The sequence below is a fragment of the Scyliorhinus torazame genome, chromosome 18 (assembly GCF_047496885.1).
Source record: "Scyliorhinus torazame isolate Kashiwa2021f chromosome 18, sScyTor2.1, whole genome shotgun sequence".
Lineage (NCBI taxonomy): Eukaryota > Metazoa > Chordata > Chondrichthyes > Carcharhiniformes > Scyliorhinidae > Scyliorhinus > Scyliorhinus torazame.
Window position 1 is genome coordinate 117720470 of NC_092724.1, and position 16940 is coordinate 117737409.

At 44.8% G+C, this 16940-nt stretch overlaps 1 protein-coding gene across 2 annotated transcripts in view; it reads right to left on the reverse strand.

Moving 5' to 3' along the window:
* Positions 1-16940, reverse strand: part of LOC140395443 (bMERB domain-containing protein 1-like) — a 166618-nt gene that overhangs the window by 78398 nt on the left and 71280 nt on the right. Inside the window, exons 2-3 of one of the 2 annotated variants that reach the window (XM_072483202.1) lie at positions 14827-14947; positions 4292-4342 (exon numbers count right to left, since the gene is read on the reverse strand). In XM_072483202.1, coding sequence (XP_072339303.1) covers positions 4292-4342; positions 14827-14947 — 172 coding nt within the window. The remainder of the gene's footprint in view (positions 1-4291; positions 4343-14826; positions 14948-16940) is intronic. The other variant, XM_072483203.1, reaches the window with a different exon arrangement.

Genomic DNA, 16940 nt, shown 5'->3' on the forward strand with positions numbered 1-16940 from the left:
AAGCCCCGAGCCAATCACCTGGACTGCGAGAACTCGCCCCTTAAAGGGGCCATGTTACCACAGAAGCCCTTCTTGTCACTCCTTTGTTTAAATGAATCACCATCAGGAATCAAACAATTGATCAATTACAGCCACTACAATTCTACTGCCATAAAGACAGATTATATTGCGACAGTGAGTTAGAATTCCTGCAACACCTTCAACAAATCAAACTCCACTTGCAGAAAGTTGAAACATGTGAAATAATCATGAAGTATCATGGGACAAGAGAGTCAGTGACCATGACTCAAAGAGTTTCAGCAGGAACAGGTCTCTGCTGCAAATTAGCCCAATCCTCAGAGAATCCATCATCCACTCAATTGTGATATGTTCACCAGAGCAGAGTGTAGCACAATGGAGAGGGTACAACTACTTTATTTGTGAGAGACCATTATTCAAGATCATAGTATCATAGAATGATATGATATACAAGGAGACCATTCAGCCCATTATGCCCATGCTGGCTCTTTGAAGAGCTATTCATTTAGCCCCATTCCCCTGCTTTTCCACATAGTCCTGACATGTTTTCTACATCAAATATCTATCTGATTTCCTTTGTAAAGTTACTATTGAATTTGTTTCCATTGTCCTTTCAGGCAGCGTGTTCCAGGTCACCATAACTTAGAACCATAGAATTTATGGATGTATTAATGACTATCCTGTGGAGGTCTTGTGATGAAGTAGCTAGTGCCCCTTGCCTTCTGAGGCAGAAGCTCATTTAGAATCCCTACAGTGCAGATGGAAGCCATTCAGCCCATCGGGTCTGCACTGACCTTCTGAAAGAGCACCCTAGCTCAACCCACACTCCTGCCCTAATGCCATAACCCCACCTAACCTACACATCTTTGGACACTAAGGGGAAATTTAGCACGTCCAATCCACCTAATCTGCACATTTATGGACTGTGGGAGGAAAATGGAGCACCCGGAGGAATACATGCAAACACAGGGAGAACGTGCAAACTCTACACAGTCACCCAAGGCTGGAATTGAGCCCGGATCCTTGGCGCTGTGAGACAGCAATGCTAACCACTGTGTCCCCAAAGGGTCTTTTCCCAATCGCCTTTAACTTATTTCCTCTACCACTTCAAACCAATTTAAGGTGATTATTTACTCTTTCCAAATCCTTCACAATTCTGAACACTGCTACCTAATTTCTCCCTAACCTTCTCTGCTCCAAGAAGAATCCAAGATTAATTAGTTTCACTGCGTAATTGTAGTTTTTCATCCATGACATAAGAACATAAGAACTAGGAACAGGAGTAGGCCATCTGGCCCCTCGAGCCTGCTCCACCATTTAATGAGATCATGGCTGATCTTTGTGGACTCAGCTCCACTCTCCGGCCCGTACACCATATCCCCGAATCCCTTTATTCTTTAGAAAGGTATCTATCTTTTTCTTAAAAACGTTGAAAGAAGGAGCCTCAACTGCTTCACTGGGCAAGGAATTCCAGAGATTCACAACCCTTTGGGTGAAGAAGTTCCTCCTACACTCCGTCCTAAATCTACTTCCCCTTATTTTGAGGCTATGCCCCCTAGTTCTGCTTTCCCCAACCAGTGGAAACAACCTGCCCGCATCTATCCTATCTATTCCCTTCATAATTTTATATGTTTCAATAAGATCCCCCCGCATCCTTCTAAACTCCAATGAGTACAGTCCCAGTCTACTCAACCTCTCGTCATAATCTAATCCCCTCAACTCTGGGATCAACCTAGTGAATCTCCTCTGCATTCCCTCCTGTGCCAATATGTCCTTTCTCAGGTAAGGAGACCAAAACTGAACACAATACTCCAGATGCGACCTCACCAACACCCTATACAATTGCAGCATAACCTCCCTGGTCTTGAACTCCATCCCTCTAGCAACGAAAGACAAAACTCAATTAGCCTTCTTAATCACCTGTTGCACCTGCACACCAACATTTTGCAACTCGTGCACCAGCACACCCAGGTCCCTCTGCACAGCATGTTTTAACATCTTACCATTTAAATAATAATCCATTCTGCTGTTATTCCTCCCAAAATGGATAGCCTCACACTTGGCAACATTGAATTCCATCTGCCAGACCCTAGGCCATTCACCTAACCTATCCAAATCCTTCTGCAGACTTCTGGTATCCTCTGCACTTTTTGCTTTACCACTCATCTTAGTGTGGTCTGCAAACTTTGACACATTGCACTTGGTCCCCAACTCCAAATCGTCTATGTAAATTGTGAACAACTGCGGGCCCAACACTGATCCTTGAGGGACCCCACTAGTTACAGGTTGCCAACCAGAGAAACACCCATTTATCCCCACTCTCTGCTTTCTGTTAGTTAACCAATCCTCTACCCATTCTAGTAAATCTACTCTGCACCCTCTCATGAATTGATAATCTTCCTCAAGTGCAATGCTCAGAACTGGTCACAATACTCCAGCTGAGATTGAATTAGTGTTTTGCTAATGCTTAGCATAATGTCCTGTTTTTGTCACAGGGCAAAATAGCTGGCTTTTAAAGCAGACCAAGGCAGGCCACCAGCATGGTTCAATTCCCGTACCAGCCTCCCCGAACAGGCGCCGGAATGTGGAGACTAGGGGCTTTTCACAGTAACTTAATTTGAAGCCTACTTGTGACAATAAGCGATTTTCATTTAATTTAATTTAATTTCATGTCAATTTCAAAGACGTGTATGCAGACCTCCAGGTCTCCCTGCTCTTTTTTTTTTAGAAAATATTTTATTGAGGGTTTCTCTGCTCTTTCAACCACCTTTTATAGATTTTATTTATGTCGTCTCTCTTTTTTGTTCCTCCAAATCCACAGTAAATTCCTCTGCATTAAATTTCATCTGCCATGTGTCTGCTCATTTTTATCATTCCATGATCTCCTGAAGTCTATTATCAGCCTCTTCATTGTTTGATACATTTGAGTTTCTTGTCATCTGCAAACTTTAAAATTATGCCTCCAATGCTCAATCCCAGGTTGTTAACATGTTGCCATGTTGACATTACAAAAATGTTATCCTGGTGTTTAAAATGACAGATGCAGGGCATGCTTACAATCTGTCATTTTGTTTCAGTTATCTGGTGAAAACTAGCAACAACTTGCATTTATATAGCTCCTTTAACATAAATACACATCCCAAAGAGATGCACAGGAGCGTTATCAGACAAATATAATTGACGCTGAACTTGAGAAGCAGCTATTAGGACAGGTGACCAGATTTTCTCAAATAGGTTGGCTTTAAGGAACAATCTTCAACAGAACAGAGAGCTGGACAGGCAGAAATGTTCAGGGAGGGAATCCCAGAGACGTCTAATGTGACAGTCAGGCAGTACGCAGGAAAACAGGGCGATTGAAATGCTAATCAAGCAGATGATATGATGGGGAAAGCAATACCTGCCAGATCTGTCTGGATGATATAACTAATTAAAAATTACATACTTGCTTATTATGACCCAGGCTTACTGAAAGAAACTTGCTCTATAAAGAAAATTAAATCTTTGTTCTGAGATGTAAAAACAGTTGGGACCAGATATAGCTAAACAGGAACGCTTGATGTTCCAGTTCATTTGTTATGACACATGTCAAAGGTACTGCAGTTAGACAGAACTCCATGGAGCTTGCATGTTGCAGATTCTGAAGACGTTAATTATAAGCACTTTATAAAAAGGCTAATGATTTGCTATTTTGGTCTTTGAAAACAATTTCTTTACCAGTGAAATTGAAGCACTGTATTCCTCTTTACTTGCTTTGTGTCAAAGAGCGCATTACTCCCTTTCATTTTGGTGATCAGTGATTTCTTGCGAAACTAATTTCTGTCCACTTATTTTGCTATTATCTGGTACTGTTTCGATTAAGAGTGATCAGATGGGACAGTGCTATTTAAATATGACATAGTCAGGAATATAAGAATAAATCAGCTGAAAGAAAGGGCCATAGCAAAGATATTTCAAGGTTAATTAAAGGAGAAAACATTTAGAGATCATAAAGGTTCAAATGTAGAGATTTAGATGGGGACTCAAAAAATAGAAAATTTAATTTAAATCTTACAAGATGTACACTGTACATAGATCCGCTAAATGTATTGTGGTTGAAAGATATGCAAAAGACCAAACTATTAACAACACCACATTTGATTATCTGATCAGAGGAACAATGGTTAGCAAATAAATACTTTGGTTAAATAAATCTGAGAGGACACTTGCATACTTTATAATTCTTTGTTATCTTCCTATAATAAATTAATCTAATGGTGAAAACATTTTTACTCACGTGAGTGCACACCAGATGTAAGATAACAAAGATGGGTAAGGACCAACAAACCTAGACTGGGATAAATGAATAACATAAAAAGAACCATTGTTCAAAACTGCAATTATGTTTAGTTTGTATATCATATTGATGCTCTAGCGGGAGGCCGTGATCATGAACGTTCTTCTTCAAAGACGAGTACACACTTATACATTTTTGGATTTTGTTTTATTTGTGAGGGTTTCAGCAGAGGCTTTGACCTATCACCCTTTGGTGTTTAGAGTTTCCTTTCTGGTTGACGCTTGACTGCCTATCCAGGGAAAACGGAGGGATGGCTAGAACCAGTAATCAAGCCCCAAACCGTGGGTTGTGTAAGACCAATAGGGTGGTGGTGACAAAATAGTGAAGGAGGTACACCCATTGACCAGTCCTTTTGTAATTCTGCAGATTCAAAGCTATGGACGTAATAATAACCTTTATTAGTGTCACAAATAGGCTTACATTAACATGCAATGATGTTACTGTGAAAATCCACACTCCGACGCCTGCTCGGGTACAGAGAGGGAGAATTCAGAATGTCAAATTCACCTAACAATCATGTCTTTCGGGACTTGTGGGAGGAAACCGGAGCACCCGGAGGAAACCCACACAGACACAGGGAGAACGTGCAGACTCCGCACATACAGTGACCAAAGCGGGAATCAAACCCGGGTCCCTGGTGCTGTGAAGTAACAGTGCTAAACACTGTGCTACCGTGCTGTACTGTCTGCAGGACTTCCCCAGTATTGGACTTCAACCTACAAGTGGCCTTCAAGAACATCACTGCATGTGTGAAATTTCACAAGATGTTTGAGGGAGGAAAGAACTTAGCTGGGCTGAAAAGCCTCACAACAAAGCCACTGTGTACACTACTGTCACAATGGAACAGTGTGGTGACTATCCAACCATACAACCCACATGTTCCTATTGTGGGTGTGCTCACTTTCCTCGCCAGATGTGACGAGGTGATTAGAGACAGCACCGTGGTCAAGAACACCTTGGGAATTTGAACGAGGATATTGCAGGTCAAGGTGAGCTTAAAGGTGGCTGGCAAGGGAGCCAACCTCTACACTCCCTTTGGTATCACTTTCAGGCGAGGTTGGGTCTACTTAGTTACACTGGCCAGCCCAGGGGTTGTTGTATCCTTGGTGAACGTGGCAACTTTGCAGCCAACTGCAGTGCCATCATTTGCAAGAACTGCAAGCAGGAAGATCATCGGGCAAAGGACTGCAAGCAAACCGAAGTGGAGCAGGCCACCTTTACAAGGCCAGTCTAAAACGCTACTCAGTTATGCATTGGTGGCGAAAACCAAGCAAAGGCAAGCGGACAGAACACAAAAGTTGGTCACTGTGAAGGAAACTTGCAACCATCCACTCACCAAGCCCCCAGTCAGAAGAATTGGGCAAAGACAAACATAGGGTGGGGCAAAGGGTGCGGAAATTAATTGCCAAACACCAGCCCATTACCCCCAAGCTTCCTACCCTTCAGGTAGAAAATCAATGGAGCAGGAGCTAGGAGAGGGACAGTGGGCTGAGTGGCAGCTGATGGGAGATATTGAGGAGGGGATTGGCAGTTATTGGCAGAAAAGAAGAAGGAGTGACCTTGAGATGACTGCACAACAGCAGCTACTTCACTTCAGATCAGGAGGGATAAGGAGGACAACGGGAGCAGTAGTGGAAAAGCATTAAAGAGCTGAAGGAGAAGAAACTTGAGCTCCCCAATAGTAGGTACAGTGAAGAGATCAGCGCATCCCAAACTCAAATTGAAGAGATCAGCACATCCCAACCTCAAATTGAAGAGGTCAGCGCACCCCAACCTCAAAGCAAATAGATCAGCACACCCTCAACCTCAAAGCAAAGAGATCAAAGCAACCCCAACCTCAAAGCAAATAGATTAATGCAAACTGATTAATGCACCCCGTGCTACAGCACCATGCTTTCATGATTCTATGGTGGATACACAATGGTTCATATATAAATGAAGGAAACACGTAGCATTGCACCTACTTTTGATACATTACCTGACTGGCCACAATTTACCACAGAAAATTCGACTTAATCAGTTCCAGGGATTAGGATTATCAGAAGCCACCAGAGCACACATTGGTCCACCAAGTGTGGATATAGAAAGAAATATTTTCAGTTACAACTTCAATTCAATTAAGGCATCATATTTTATGCAACATGTTCTGGTGTCAGGACGAATAAAGAGGGCTCTAACTTTAGCCATGGTAATTTCAGCAGCTAGAAAATGTGCAGCAATGGAAGGACACTGATTTGATGTCTGATAGGAGAGGAGGTGACTTCCTGAACAACTCTGTGTATCCTTTTCATAAGATCACACATAAGTTACACGTATACGCTACAATGAGGCTGAGTTTTGATTTTTGCTTTTAATGATTAATATTACAGTAAAGCAATGAACATGTACATAAATCTGTAACGGCAATACCAGTGTTTGATTCAAACTCATCACGTGTACTTCATTTGCTATAAAGCATCTTTTTAAAAACATACTCCGAGACCACTTCCCTGGAGATGTCTGCAACTCAACTGTTAAACTCAGGTTTTAAGTATCTATATATTTTTTTCTCTCCCTCAGCCTGAAACAAATTGATTTAAAATTCTCGATTAGTTCCTGACTCCTTGTACTGTGAACTTCACTGGGTCTTGTATGGGTGGAGCCTCAACCCCAACTAAAGTCAGTTATTTTGGGCCATTGATGCCAGTCGGCATCAGGCCTGGGCAGATGGCCATCACACATCTGGAGATATCTAGACGTAAGTCACGGCCTAGACCTTTGAAAGACCAAAAGCAACTAAATTCCTGCAACAGTTCCTTACAAGTAGAGTGCAGGGAACATATAGATAACTCTGATCTTTCTGAGAAATATCCAGCACTATTTCCACGTCCAATGGCATTGACTGGATTTTACACTGGCTCTTAGAAGGTAGTGTGCCCCAGATGAAACTCTGGCGATGCTGGCCAACTACCATGACTAACACTACTGAGGCAACAACTCCCCGATCCCAGAGGTTTGTCAATGACAGCAGTGGAGGCTCCTAGCATTTATATCGAAATATGTCTCCTGTGAAATATAAACCACAGTTTGACCTTAAAAGAGATTTGTGGAACACAATTCATTCCAACATTTTAAAAATTTGACCTTTCAGATTGAAGGACTAATCCTTGAATATTCTCCATTCTACCAAATGGTGCCCGTGTTATATTGTGCAAGTGAAAGCAGACCCAATCATTTTATTGCACAGTCAAGGATAAATGTCCTTGAATAGAACATATGGTGTTAGCAGCACAACAATTACACATACAAATGGAAGGACTATTGTAACTGTACGCTGCTCGTGTCCAATCCATCTGTACATTACTAAAGGCTCCTAGATTCTATCTCAAGTCAGTAGCTTTTAAACCAAGGCAATAATGGTTGAATGTTTCAAACAACTGATCGAAATGAACGCTGTGTCTACTGCAGAATGATCTGCAGAGGATATTTCCAAAATGATTATAATAATTCCAGGCGGCACGGAGTGAAAGGCCAAATTGGTTTATTTTAAAGTGAAAATTAAGCCGCTACCGCGCTTCACAAAACAAACGTTCCAGCCCACACCTACCGGGAACTGACGTTCTGGGTCTGGGAACTACGGTTAAAGGTCCCGCTAACGAGCCCCAGCTGGGTGGGCCACCACCCGCTCACCAGGGGAGTTTGTATTCTACAAAGCCCACAGGGAGAGTAATCAGCGATCACCTGTGGTCCTGGTTATCAGATCACTTCCCCTCAAGTCTGAATCATCCCCCTCACTCCCAGAGCGATGAAGCCTCTTTCATCTCTTGGCATAAGGCCTCGAGTTGAAGACAGGTGGAGCCAGATCGGGAGGCAGGAGGGGGACGTGAAGCGGATTCGGGATCATCGCTTCCCTGTCGAGTGCCGCAAGGCCACAGGCGGAGGCTTATCTCCAGTGGAGGATCAATCTCCATTTCGGACTTCAAATCTTCATCATTGTGGGGGGGAGAGGGAGGGGACGACAATGACGATGACTCTCGGGTCTCCCATAGACTGAATCCCCTTGCTGAAAGTAGTCACAACGGGAGACTGCTGAAATCGTATCCGCTGGAGCAGGTTCCCTGTTTCTCAGGTGGTCCAGGTGTATTTTCATGACCTTCCCTTGGATTTTGACCATGTAAGAAACTGGGTCAGTCTTTTCCAATGGAATCCATTGGGAACCATCTCCAAAGTTCCGCACATAGACGACATCTCCTGTTCAGAAGGTCCTTTTGGGTCTTCTGGGTCATAGTTCCTTTTTTTGGTCTCCTGCTTTGACTCCACCTTCCACCCAAGTTGGGAAACAGCAGGTCATCGCCCCATTAACAGTTCCACTGTTGCGACTCCAGTCGGCGTGCGCAGGGTGGTTCTATAATCAAAGAGCAACCGGGCAAATTTCATATACAGGGAAGCAGCAGGTTGTTCCTTTATTCTGGTTTTGAATGTTTGAACTGCCATTGGATGGATGGTACAGTGTCATTCGGATGTGTTTAATGCCGTTCGACTTCATGAATGCCTGAAATTCTCCACTGGTAAAAGGGGTATATCATTTATCAGATAAGAGAACTTCTGATATGCTATGGGTACAGAAACTTTGCCGGAGTTTTTCTATTGTTGCATGAGAAGTCACGGAGGACATACAATGTCCTTCTGTCGCCATTTGGGATGGCCACTTCCCGATTCCAAAATGGGCACTTTGCAAAGATTGCAGGGAAAATGGACAATGCTGAGAAGACAAGCAGGTTCAGAGCTTGTCTGTATATTGGAGCCGCAGCTCCTAGACAAGACCAAAACTGTAGGCTCATTAGCATACTAATGGCCCATCTCCGGGAACAAAAGAGTAACATTTGAGTAACCGATACTAAGGCAGACACTCCGGCGCCAGAGGAGACCGAAACAAAGCAGGCCAACGGCCACCTAGGACACGCCCAGCCATCAGGGCACCCATCCCTTTACTGGATGAAATCAATAGGAATGATCGAGAAACAGCCCAATTGATTGGGGCCAAGTTCAAGGCCCGCCTAAAAGAGCGCGAAGTCCCTTTGGGTATAAGAAGGAGGTCCCAAGAGAGAATCGTTGTCTTGGACCTGGCTCTCACCGAGGAGAGACCTGTCCACCAGCTGCACCAGAAGCAAGTAAGTCCAAGGTCAACGCACACTACCAGACAGACGACCTTAGCTGTTCCCCTGTACCAGTTCGACCCCAGCAGCCTCAGAACCGAACAACGGCCATTGTTCCTCTGACTGAGTGGGCGCCCGAAGCCAAGTATAGGCTTTAGCAGTAGTGATAGTTTAGTCTGTAGAGTTTCGTGCATGAGCATATTTAACTGCGTGTGTAAATAAATAAGCATTGAGTTTGAACTAACTAACTGGTGTATCGAGTCTTTGATCAGTATTCGGTTTTGAACCTTGTGGCAGTATCGAAAGATACCTGCCGACTCTAGAGCAAATGTAATTAGAATTAAGGAAGGCGACCATATTGACCGCCATATTCAGAGCCAACCAAAGAGAGCAACACTTCTAACCATTTCAAGTGGACATCGACCATTATAAGGAACATCGATGTAAGAATGGGCCAGCAAAGTCCTTGTACACCTGTCCCCATGGTCTTCCTGACTATTCACATGGGTGCAAAGAGGCTCAAGGTGGGAGCTTCTGGGTCTCCTGGCACAAGGAGCGCTGCTTCACCAGATTTTCGATGTCTGTATCGAACCAGACATTGCGAGCATTTCCATCATAAGACCAAAAGACAGTAAGACATAAGAGCAGAATTAGGCCACTCGGCCCATCGAGTCTGCTCTGCCATTCAATCATGGCTGATATTTTCTCATCCCCATTCTCCTGCCTTCTCCCCATAACCCCTCATCCCCTTATTAATCAAGAACCTATCTATCTCTGTCTTAAAGACACTCAGTGATTTGGCCTCCACAGCCTTCTACGGCAAAGAGTTCCACAGATTCACCACCCTCTGGCTGAAGAAATTCCTCCTCATCTCTGTTTTAAAGGATCATCCCTTTGGTCTGAGATGGTGTCCTCTGGTTCTAGTTTCTCCTACAAGTGGGAACATCCTCTCCATGTCCACTCTATTCAGGCCTCGCAGTATCCTGTAAGTTTCTATAAGATCCCCCCTCATCCTTCTAAACGCCAACGAGTGCAGACCCAGAGTCCTCAACCGTTCCTCGTACGACAAGTTCTTCATTCCAGGGATCATTCTTGTGAACCTCCTCAGGACCCTTTCCAAGGCCAGAACATCCTTCCTTAGATACGGGGCTCAAAACTGCTTATAATACTCCAAATGGTGTCTGACCAGAGCCTTACACAGCCTCAGAAGTGCATCCTTGGTCTTGTATTCTCGCCCTCTCGACATGAATGCTAACATTGCATTTGCCTTTTTAACTGCCAACTGAACTTGCACGTTAACCTTAAGAGAATCATGAACAAGGACTCCCAAATCCCTTTGTACTTCTGATTTCCTAAGCATTTCCCCATTTAGGAAATAGTCTATGCCTAAATTCCTCCTTCCAAAGCGCATAACCTCACATTTTTCCACATTGTATTTCATTTGCCACTTCATTGCCCACTCTCCTAGCTTGTCCAAATCCTTCTGCAGCCCCCTTGCTTCCTCAATACTATCTTTCCCTCTACAGATCTTTGTATCATCTGCAAACTTAGCAACTGTGCCTTCAGTTCCTTCTGCCAGATCATTAATGTATATTGTTAAAAGTTGTCGTCTCAGCACAGACCACTGAGGCACACCACTAGTCACCGGCTGCCATCCTGAAAACAACCCCTTTATCCCCACTCTCTGCCTGCTGCCATTCAGCCAATCCTCTATCCATGCCAGAATCTTACCCTTAACACCATGGGCTTTTAACTTATTTAACAGTCTCCTACGCGCCACCTTGTCAAAGGCCTTCCTAGATATCCTGGGGTGTTCATTGTGTAATTCTGTCAACATTGGGTCACGATCTGGGTGGGAGATAATCCCCACAGGATGATGCCATCTTCTACACTTAGCACTTGTGGTTTAATGAGGAAGGGCTTCAAGTCATCTGTGGGGTGTCCTCGGATTCTGCCACTGAGGATCATATGATGCAATTTTACCATTGTCGGTTCCTTCTGGGCCCATGCTTGAATCTGCTTCATGGATACTGGCGGGGGGGGGGGGGAGGAGGAATCTCTTTATCATCTTTGAAAAGGCCCAGCAGGGGCTTATGTTTTGGTTTTGATTGTGAAATGTCGGCTGTAGACATATAAGCGGACTGCCTTCACCCAAAAGATGCATAAACTATAGGTCTCTCTGTGCCACCGTCCTATCAATGGGAATGGACTGCCCCTATTCCATATGGAGAGGCATGACGTGTTAATACCAGTTCTCTCTTGGGGTCATAATCAGCCAAGATGTTTGATGATAATAATTGCTGCTTCACCTTCGCGAAGGCTTCATCCTGCTGCACCTGCCACGACCACTTCTGGCGTTTTTTTAACAACATGTGCAGGAGTGACAATAAAGTGGCCTTTTTGGATACATTTTCCGTAGTAGTTTACGAGGCCGAGGAAAGATTTTAATTCTGTCATATTTCGCAGGGTCAGTGCCTCTCTGATGGTCTTAACTTTAACCTCCACGGGGTGTAGCCATTTCTCAGTGACTCGGTGCTCAAGGTCGATCACTTCACCTACCTGGAACACACATTTTTCTCATTTGAGTTGGGCACCTGCATGAGGAAATCATCTCAAAACCTCCTGCTGGTTTGCTGGATGCTCTTTTTCCATGGCACCTGTGATTAGTATGTTATCTAAGTATACTGCCACCTTAGGTAGCCCTTGGAGAATGTTCTCCATCGCGCGTTGAACAATGGCACATGCCGGCGAGACTCCGAAGGGCAGACGTGTATATTCACATAAACCCTACGAGTGTAATTCGTCATGTACTTCCTGGATGACTCGTTCTAGCTGGAGGTAGGCATGGCTCATATCTAATTCGGTGAAGGTTTGACCCCCTGCCAGTTTAGCATATAGATGTATGCATGGCATGGGGTACTGATCTAAACATGAGGCTTTATTAACCGTTAATTTAGGGTTCCCATAAAGGTGGACTGACTTGTTGGGCATGAGGATGGGGACAACTGGTGCAGACCACTCTGCGAACTGTACTGGCAGTATTATTCCGAGGTTCTCTAGCCATTCTAGTTCAGTCTCTACTTTAGTAAATAATGCATAAGGGACTGGCTGTGCCCTGAAATATTTGGGTAGGGTGTCAGGGTCCACATAAATCTTTGCCCTTGCTCCCTTTTTTCTACGAAGGCCTTCTTGGAATACCTTGGAGTATTTGCCAATAACCTCGTACAGTCCACCAGTTCCGCCAGGCCAGGCAAATCCTCTGGAGCCATTGTCTGCACAAAGCAGCTAGGTCTTGGTCCTAGTACAACTATGAGCGGGAGTAGGACCAAGTGCTGCCCATCGGTAACCGGGGTGATACTGGTCCCCATAATCTTCAAATGTTCCCCTATATATGTCGCAAGCCTGGCTCTAATGTCTCAGAGGCCTACGGGCAAGATGCCCAACCGGAGATGCCGGAAGGTCTGTTCCCTGATGATGGGGAAGGCAGCTCCATATCCATTTCTATTTCTAGGGAATGGCCGTTGACCTAGCCTGTTATTTTTATCTGGCAACCTTAGGGGTGATGATGCAGTTTACCTCTATAGACTAATAGACTTGCAAGGCCCGGCTCTAAGGTGGCTTTGGCTTCTGGCCTGGGTGGCACACGTACTGATGATTCTGGCAGCCTTGACTGGATCATGTCCTTTGGCCACACTTGCAGCAGGTTTGCGACTGACACTTGTAGTCCTCTGGGGAGGCTTAGCCAGCTGTCTTTTGAGATGCCAGAATGTCCTGGCTGAATGTTGAGTTGGTGGTGGGTGAGGCATGTGGGGATCCTCACTGGGAGTGCTGGCTTTTCTGCATGAGGGTCCTCCCCCCACCAGTCTGAGAATGCTACTGTTCGTTCTTGGGCCTCTATTCAGCATTCTCCAAGGATAGTGCAAATTCTATAACTCTTTGAGGCCTAGAGTGGATTCTGCCAACAATTTGTTTTTGCATCGCAACATTATTGATCCCACACACTAACCAGTCACATAGCACCTTGGTCAGGGGTGAGCCAAACTCGCAGTATTCGACCAGCTTCCTGAATCTAGCTAGGAATTTTGTCACGTGTTCCACAGTGGTTTTCCCAGCCATGTTGAATCCGTAAGGTTAGAGGATCACAGACAGCTTTGGATCGTAATGGTTCCTTACTAGACCCACAAGCTCGTTAAACATTTTAGTGACAGGGGTTGCAGAATAAGTTAAACTCTTAATAATGTTGAACGTTGGGGTCCTGCATGCTGTTGAAAGAATGGCTTTATGTCTGTCATCATAAGACTTGTGCTTTCCAAACAAGGGCATTTCTGGGTTTTTCTTTTTGCTTTGTTTCTTACCGGAGTTGTCATAGGGGAGTTTCAAAAAGGCTGCTCAGAATCCCATGCTTGAACCTCGTCACCAATGTAATAAATCCAGGTGATGCGGAGTGAAAGGCAAAGCTGGTTTATTTTAAACTGAAATACCACCGCAACTCACAAAACAAACGTCTCAGCCCAGGACTATCTGGAACTGCGTGTCCAGGTATGGGAGCTACATTTAAAGGTCCCACTAAAAAGTCCCTGTTGGTTAGCCTCTGCCTGCTCACCATGGGAAATTCTTATTTACGAAGCCCACAGGGCGGTTAATCAGTGATCCCCTGTGGTCCTCTTGACGGATATCACAATTCTATTAATCAGATTTCTTAAAATACATGCAACTTCCTCAAAACACATTTTTCATGAACTTGGCAGTAAATACTTCATGGATTTGCTAATGTTTAAAAATAAACCAACAAAATTTGCAATGGGCAGGTGAGCAATCAGGTTATTCAATTCAAAGCATTTTTTGTTTCCCCTCCAAAATGTAGTGCACTCCATCCTTATCCACGCGCCCCATTTGCTCTCAGACACTGATCCCTGGCTCTATCCTCCAGTGCCTCAATTGAGTATGCATCCAGAAGGTGGCTGAAACCAGGCCTTTCCTGATGACTCTGAGATGATTAGAAGGTGCATGAAGTGCTTGTTTGCAGAATTTATTCTTGTTATATACTGAGGCAGCAGATGGAGTCAAATAGCCTGTTAGTAGGTCAGCTAGGTGGTTTGTTAATAACATGCTGGGACAGAACCAGCCCCACAGGTACAAGGTTTTAAATGCAGTGTATTTTGTGAAATGTTGTTCAGAAAAAGTCAATGGATAGAAAGGAAATTACTTCATACAATGTGGATAAAAGACATCATTATCTTAGCATAATTACAATCAAATATAAAGGAATCCAAAGCTTATTATTACACCAAGGTGAAGTTATAACAGGGCCATTAATGACAAAGAAAACCTCAGACTCACATGTATCGGAGTTCAGATTCTCTTCTAACCAGTATATCTCTTATCCTTTCAATTTTGAAAAGTTCATCTTCAATGTCATCCACTGTTATGGTAGAATCAGCCATTGATACAATATCGGTCTCTGCAATACAAATGAAGGCAATAGCAGTGAATGATTTTCACATTTGAATTACACTGTCCCTTTAGAAATAACTACACCAATACTTTTGAATTCAGATTTCTGGGAAAATGATATTGTATAACACAAACAAGATAGAAAATAACCTTCAAACTCGCAGGGGAAAGGGTAGGTGGAATGTAAAAACGTTTGCTTTTTACGTATCTTTCTACCAGTGGTCTTTAATGATTAGTGGTAAATATTCTAAATGTTTCACTGGACCATTCCATCACTAAAATTAAAAGCATAAATAATTTATAATCCAAAGAAATCAATCCATTGTTTCAAAATATAAACTCAGATGCTAAAAGCTAAATTTCACTTGAAACATTTTTTTAAAAGCTAAATATTCAGTAGTCACGTTCTTTGGGGTGGGAGACAGGTGCGCTAGGTATGCGGGAGGGCCAGCAAACCATGTCCATATGTTCTGGGCATGCCCAAAGCTTAGGGGGTCTTGGCAGGGGTTTGAGGAGGTCATGTCCAAGGTGTTAAAAACAAGGGTGGCACCGAGTCCAGAGGTGGCGATTTTCGGAGTGTCGGAAGACCCGGGAATCCAGGAGGAGAAAGAGGCAGACGTTCTAGCCTTTGCTTCCCTGGTAGCCCGGAGACGGATTCTATTCGCTTGGAGGGACCCAAAGCCCCCGACGACGGAGACCTGGCTATCGGACATGGCTGGCCTTCTCTGTCTGGAGAAAATCAAGTTCGCCTTGAGAGGGTCAATGTTAGGGTTCGCCCGGAGGTGGCAGCAGTTCGTTGACTTCTTTGCGGAAAATTAACCGTCAGCAGAAGGGGGGGGGGGGGGTTAGAGTTAGTAAAGGTGGGACCTGTAAGGGAGGAAGACGGCTTTTGCACTATGTTTATGACTTCATGTACATTGTTTATTTTGTTGTTGTTGTAAAACCATAAATACCTCAATAAAATGTTTATTAAAAAAAATATTCAGTAGACACACAAAATGGCAAGTTGGCAATTTGTGGTAGTATGTATTAGGGGTCATGTGGGACTGGAAGCCCTAATGTCATTGGCTGACAGATCCCGGGTCCTGGTTGGCCGTTGACCTCTAGCTCCGCCCTGAAGGCGGAGTATAAGAAGCCGGAGTCCTCCCCCGCAGGCCATTCTACTATCGAGCTGCGGGGAAACAGACACGCTTAATAAAGCCTCATCGACTTCACTCTATTCGTCTCACGGAGTCTTTGTGCGCTACAATTTATTAAGCGTGCCTAAAAAGGACTATGGAGCTCAGGGTCATCCCGGAATGCCTGAGGATCAGCCCCCACGCAGTGAACGCGACAGCAGCCTTCAAGCACCGGCAGACTTGTTTCGAGGCCTACCTCAGAACGGCCACCGGCCGGGTCACAGAAGACCAAAAACTACAGGTCCTGCACTCGAGGTTAAGCACGGAGATTTTCTCCCTCATCGAAGACGCGGAGGATTTCCAGACGCCGTTCGCAGCACTGAAAAGTCTCTATGTCCGCCGAGTTAATCAAATCTATGCTCGCTACCAGCTCGCGACGAGACGGGAAAGTCCCGGAGAATCGATGGACGAATTCTACGCCGTGCTGCTGATTTTGGGACGAGCCTGCAGCTGCCCTTCGGTGAACGCAAATGAACACACGGACATGTTAATGCGCGATGCTTTTGTGGCAGGTATAAATTCCTCCCAAATCCGCCAAAGACTTCTAGAAAAAGAGTCGCTAGGACTCTCAGAGGCACGGGCCCTAGCAACCTCCCTAGACGTGGCCGCGCGTAATACCCGCACCTACTGCCCCGACCGCGCGGCAGCCCATTGGGCTCCGTACGTACCCGTCGCGACAAACCCACCCCACCCCCCGGACACCCCACAGGCTTGCGCGGTCCAAATGCCAAGTCGCACCGGGGGCGCCCGCTGCTATTTCTGCGGCCAGGCGAAACACCCCCGGCAGCGCTGCCCGGCCCGCGCAGCAATCTGCAAGAGCTG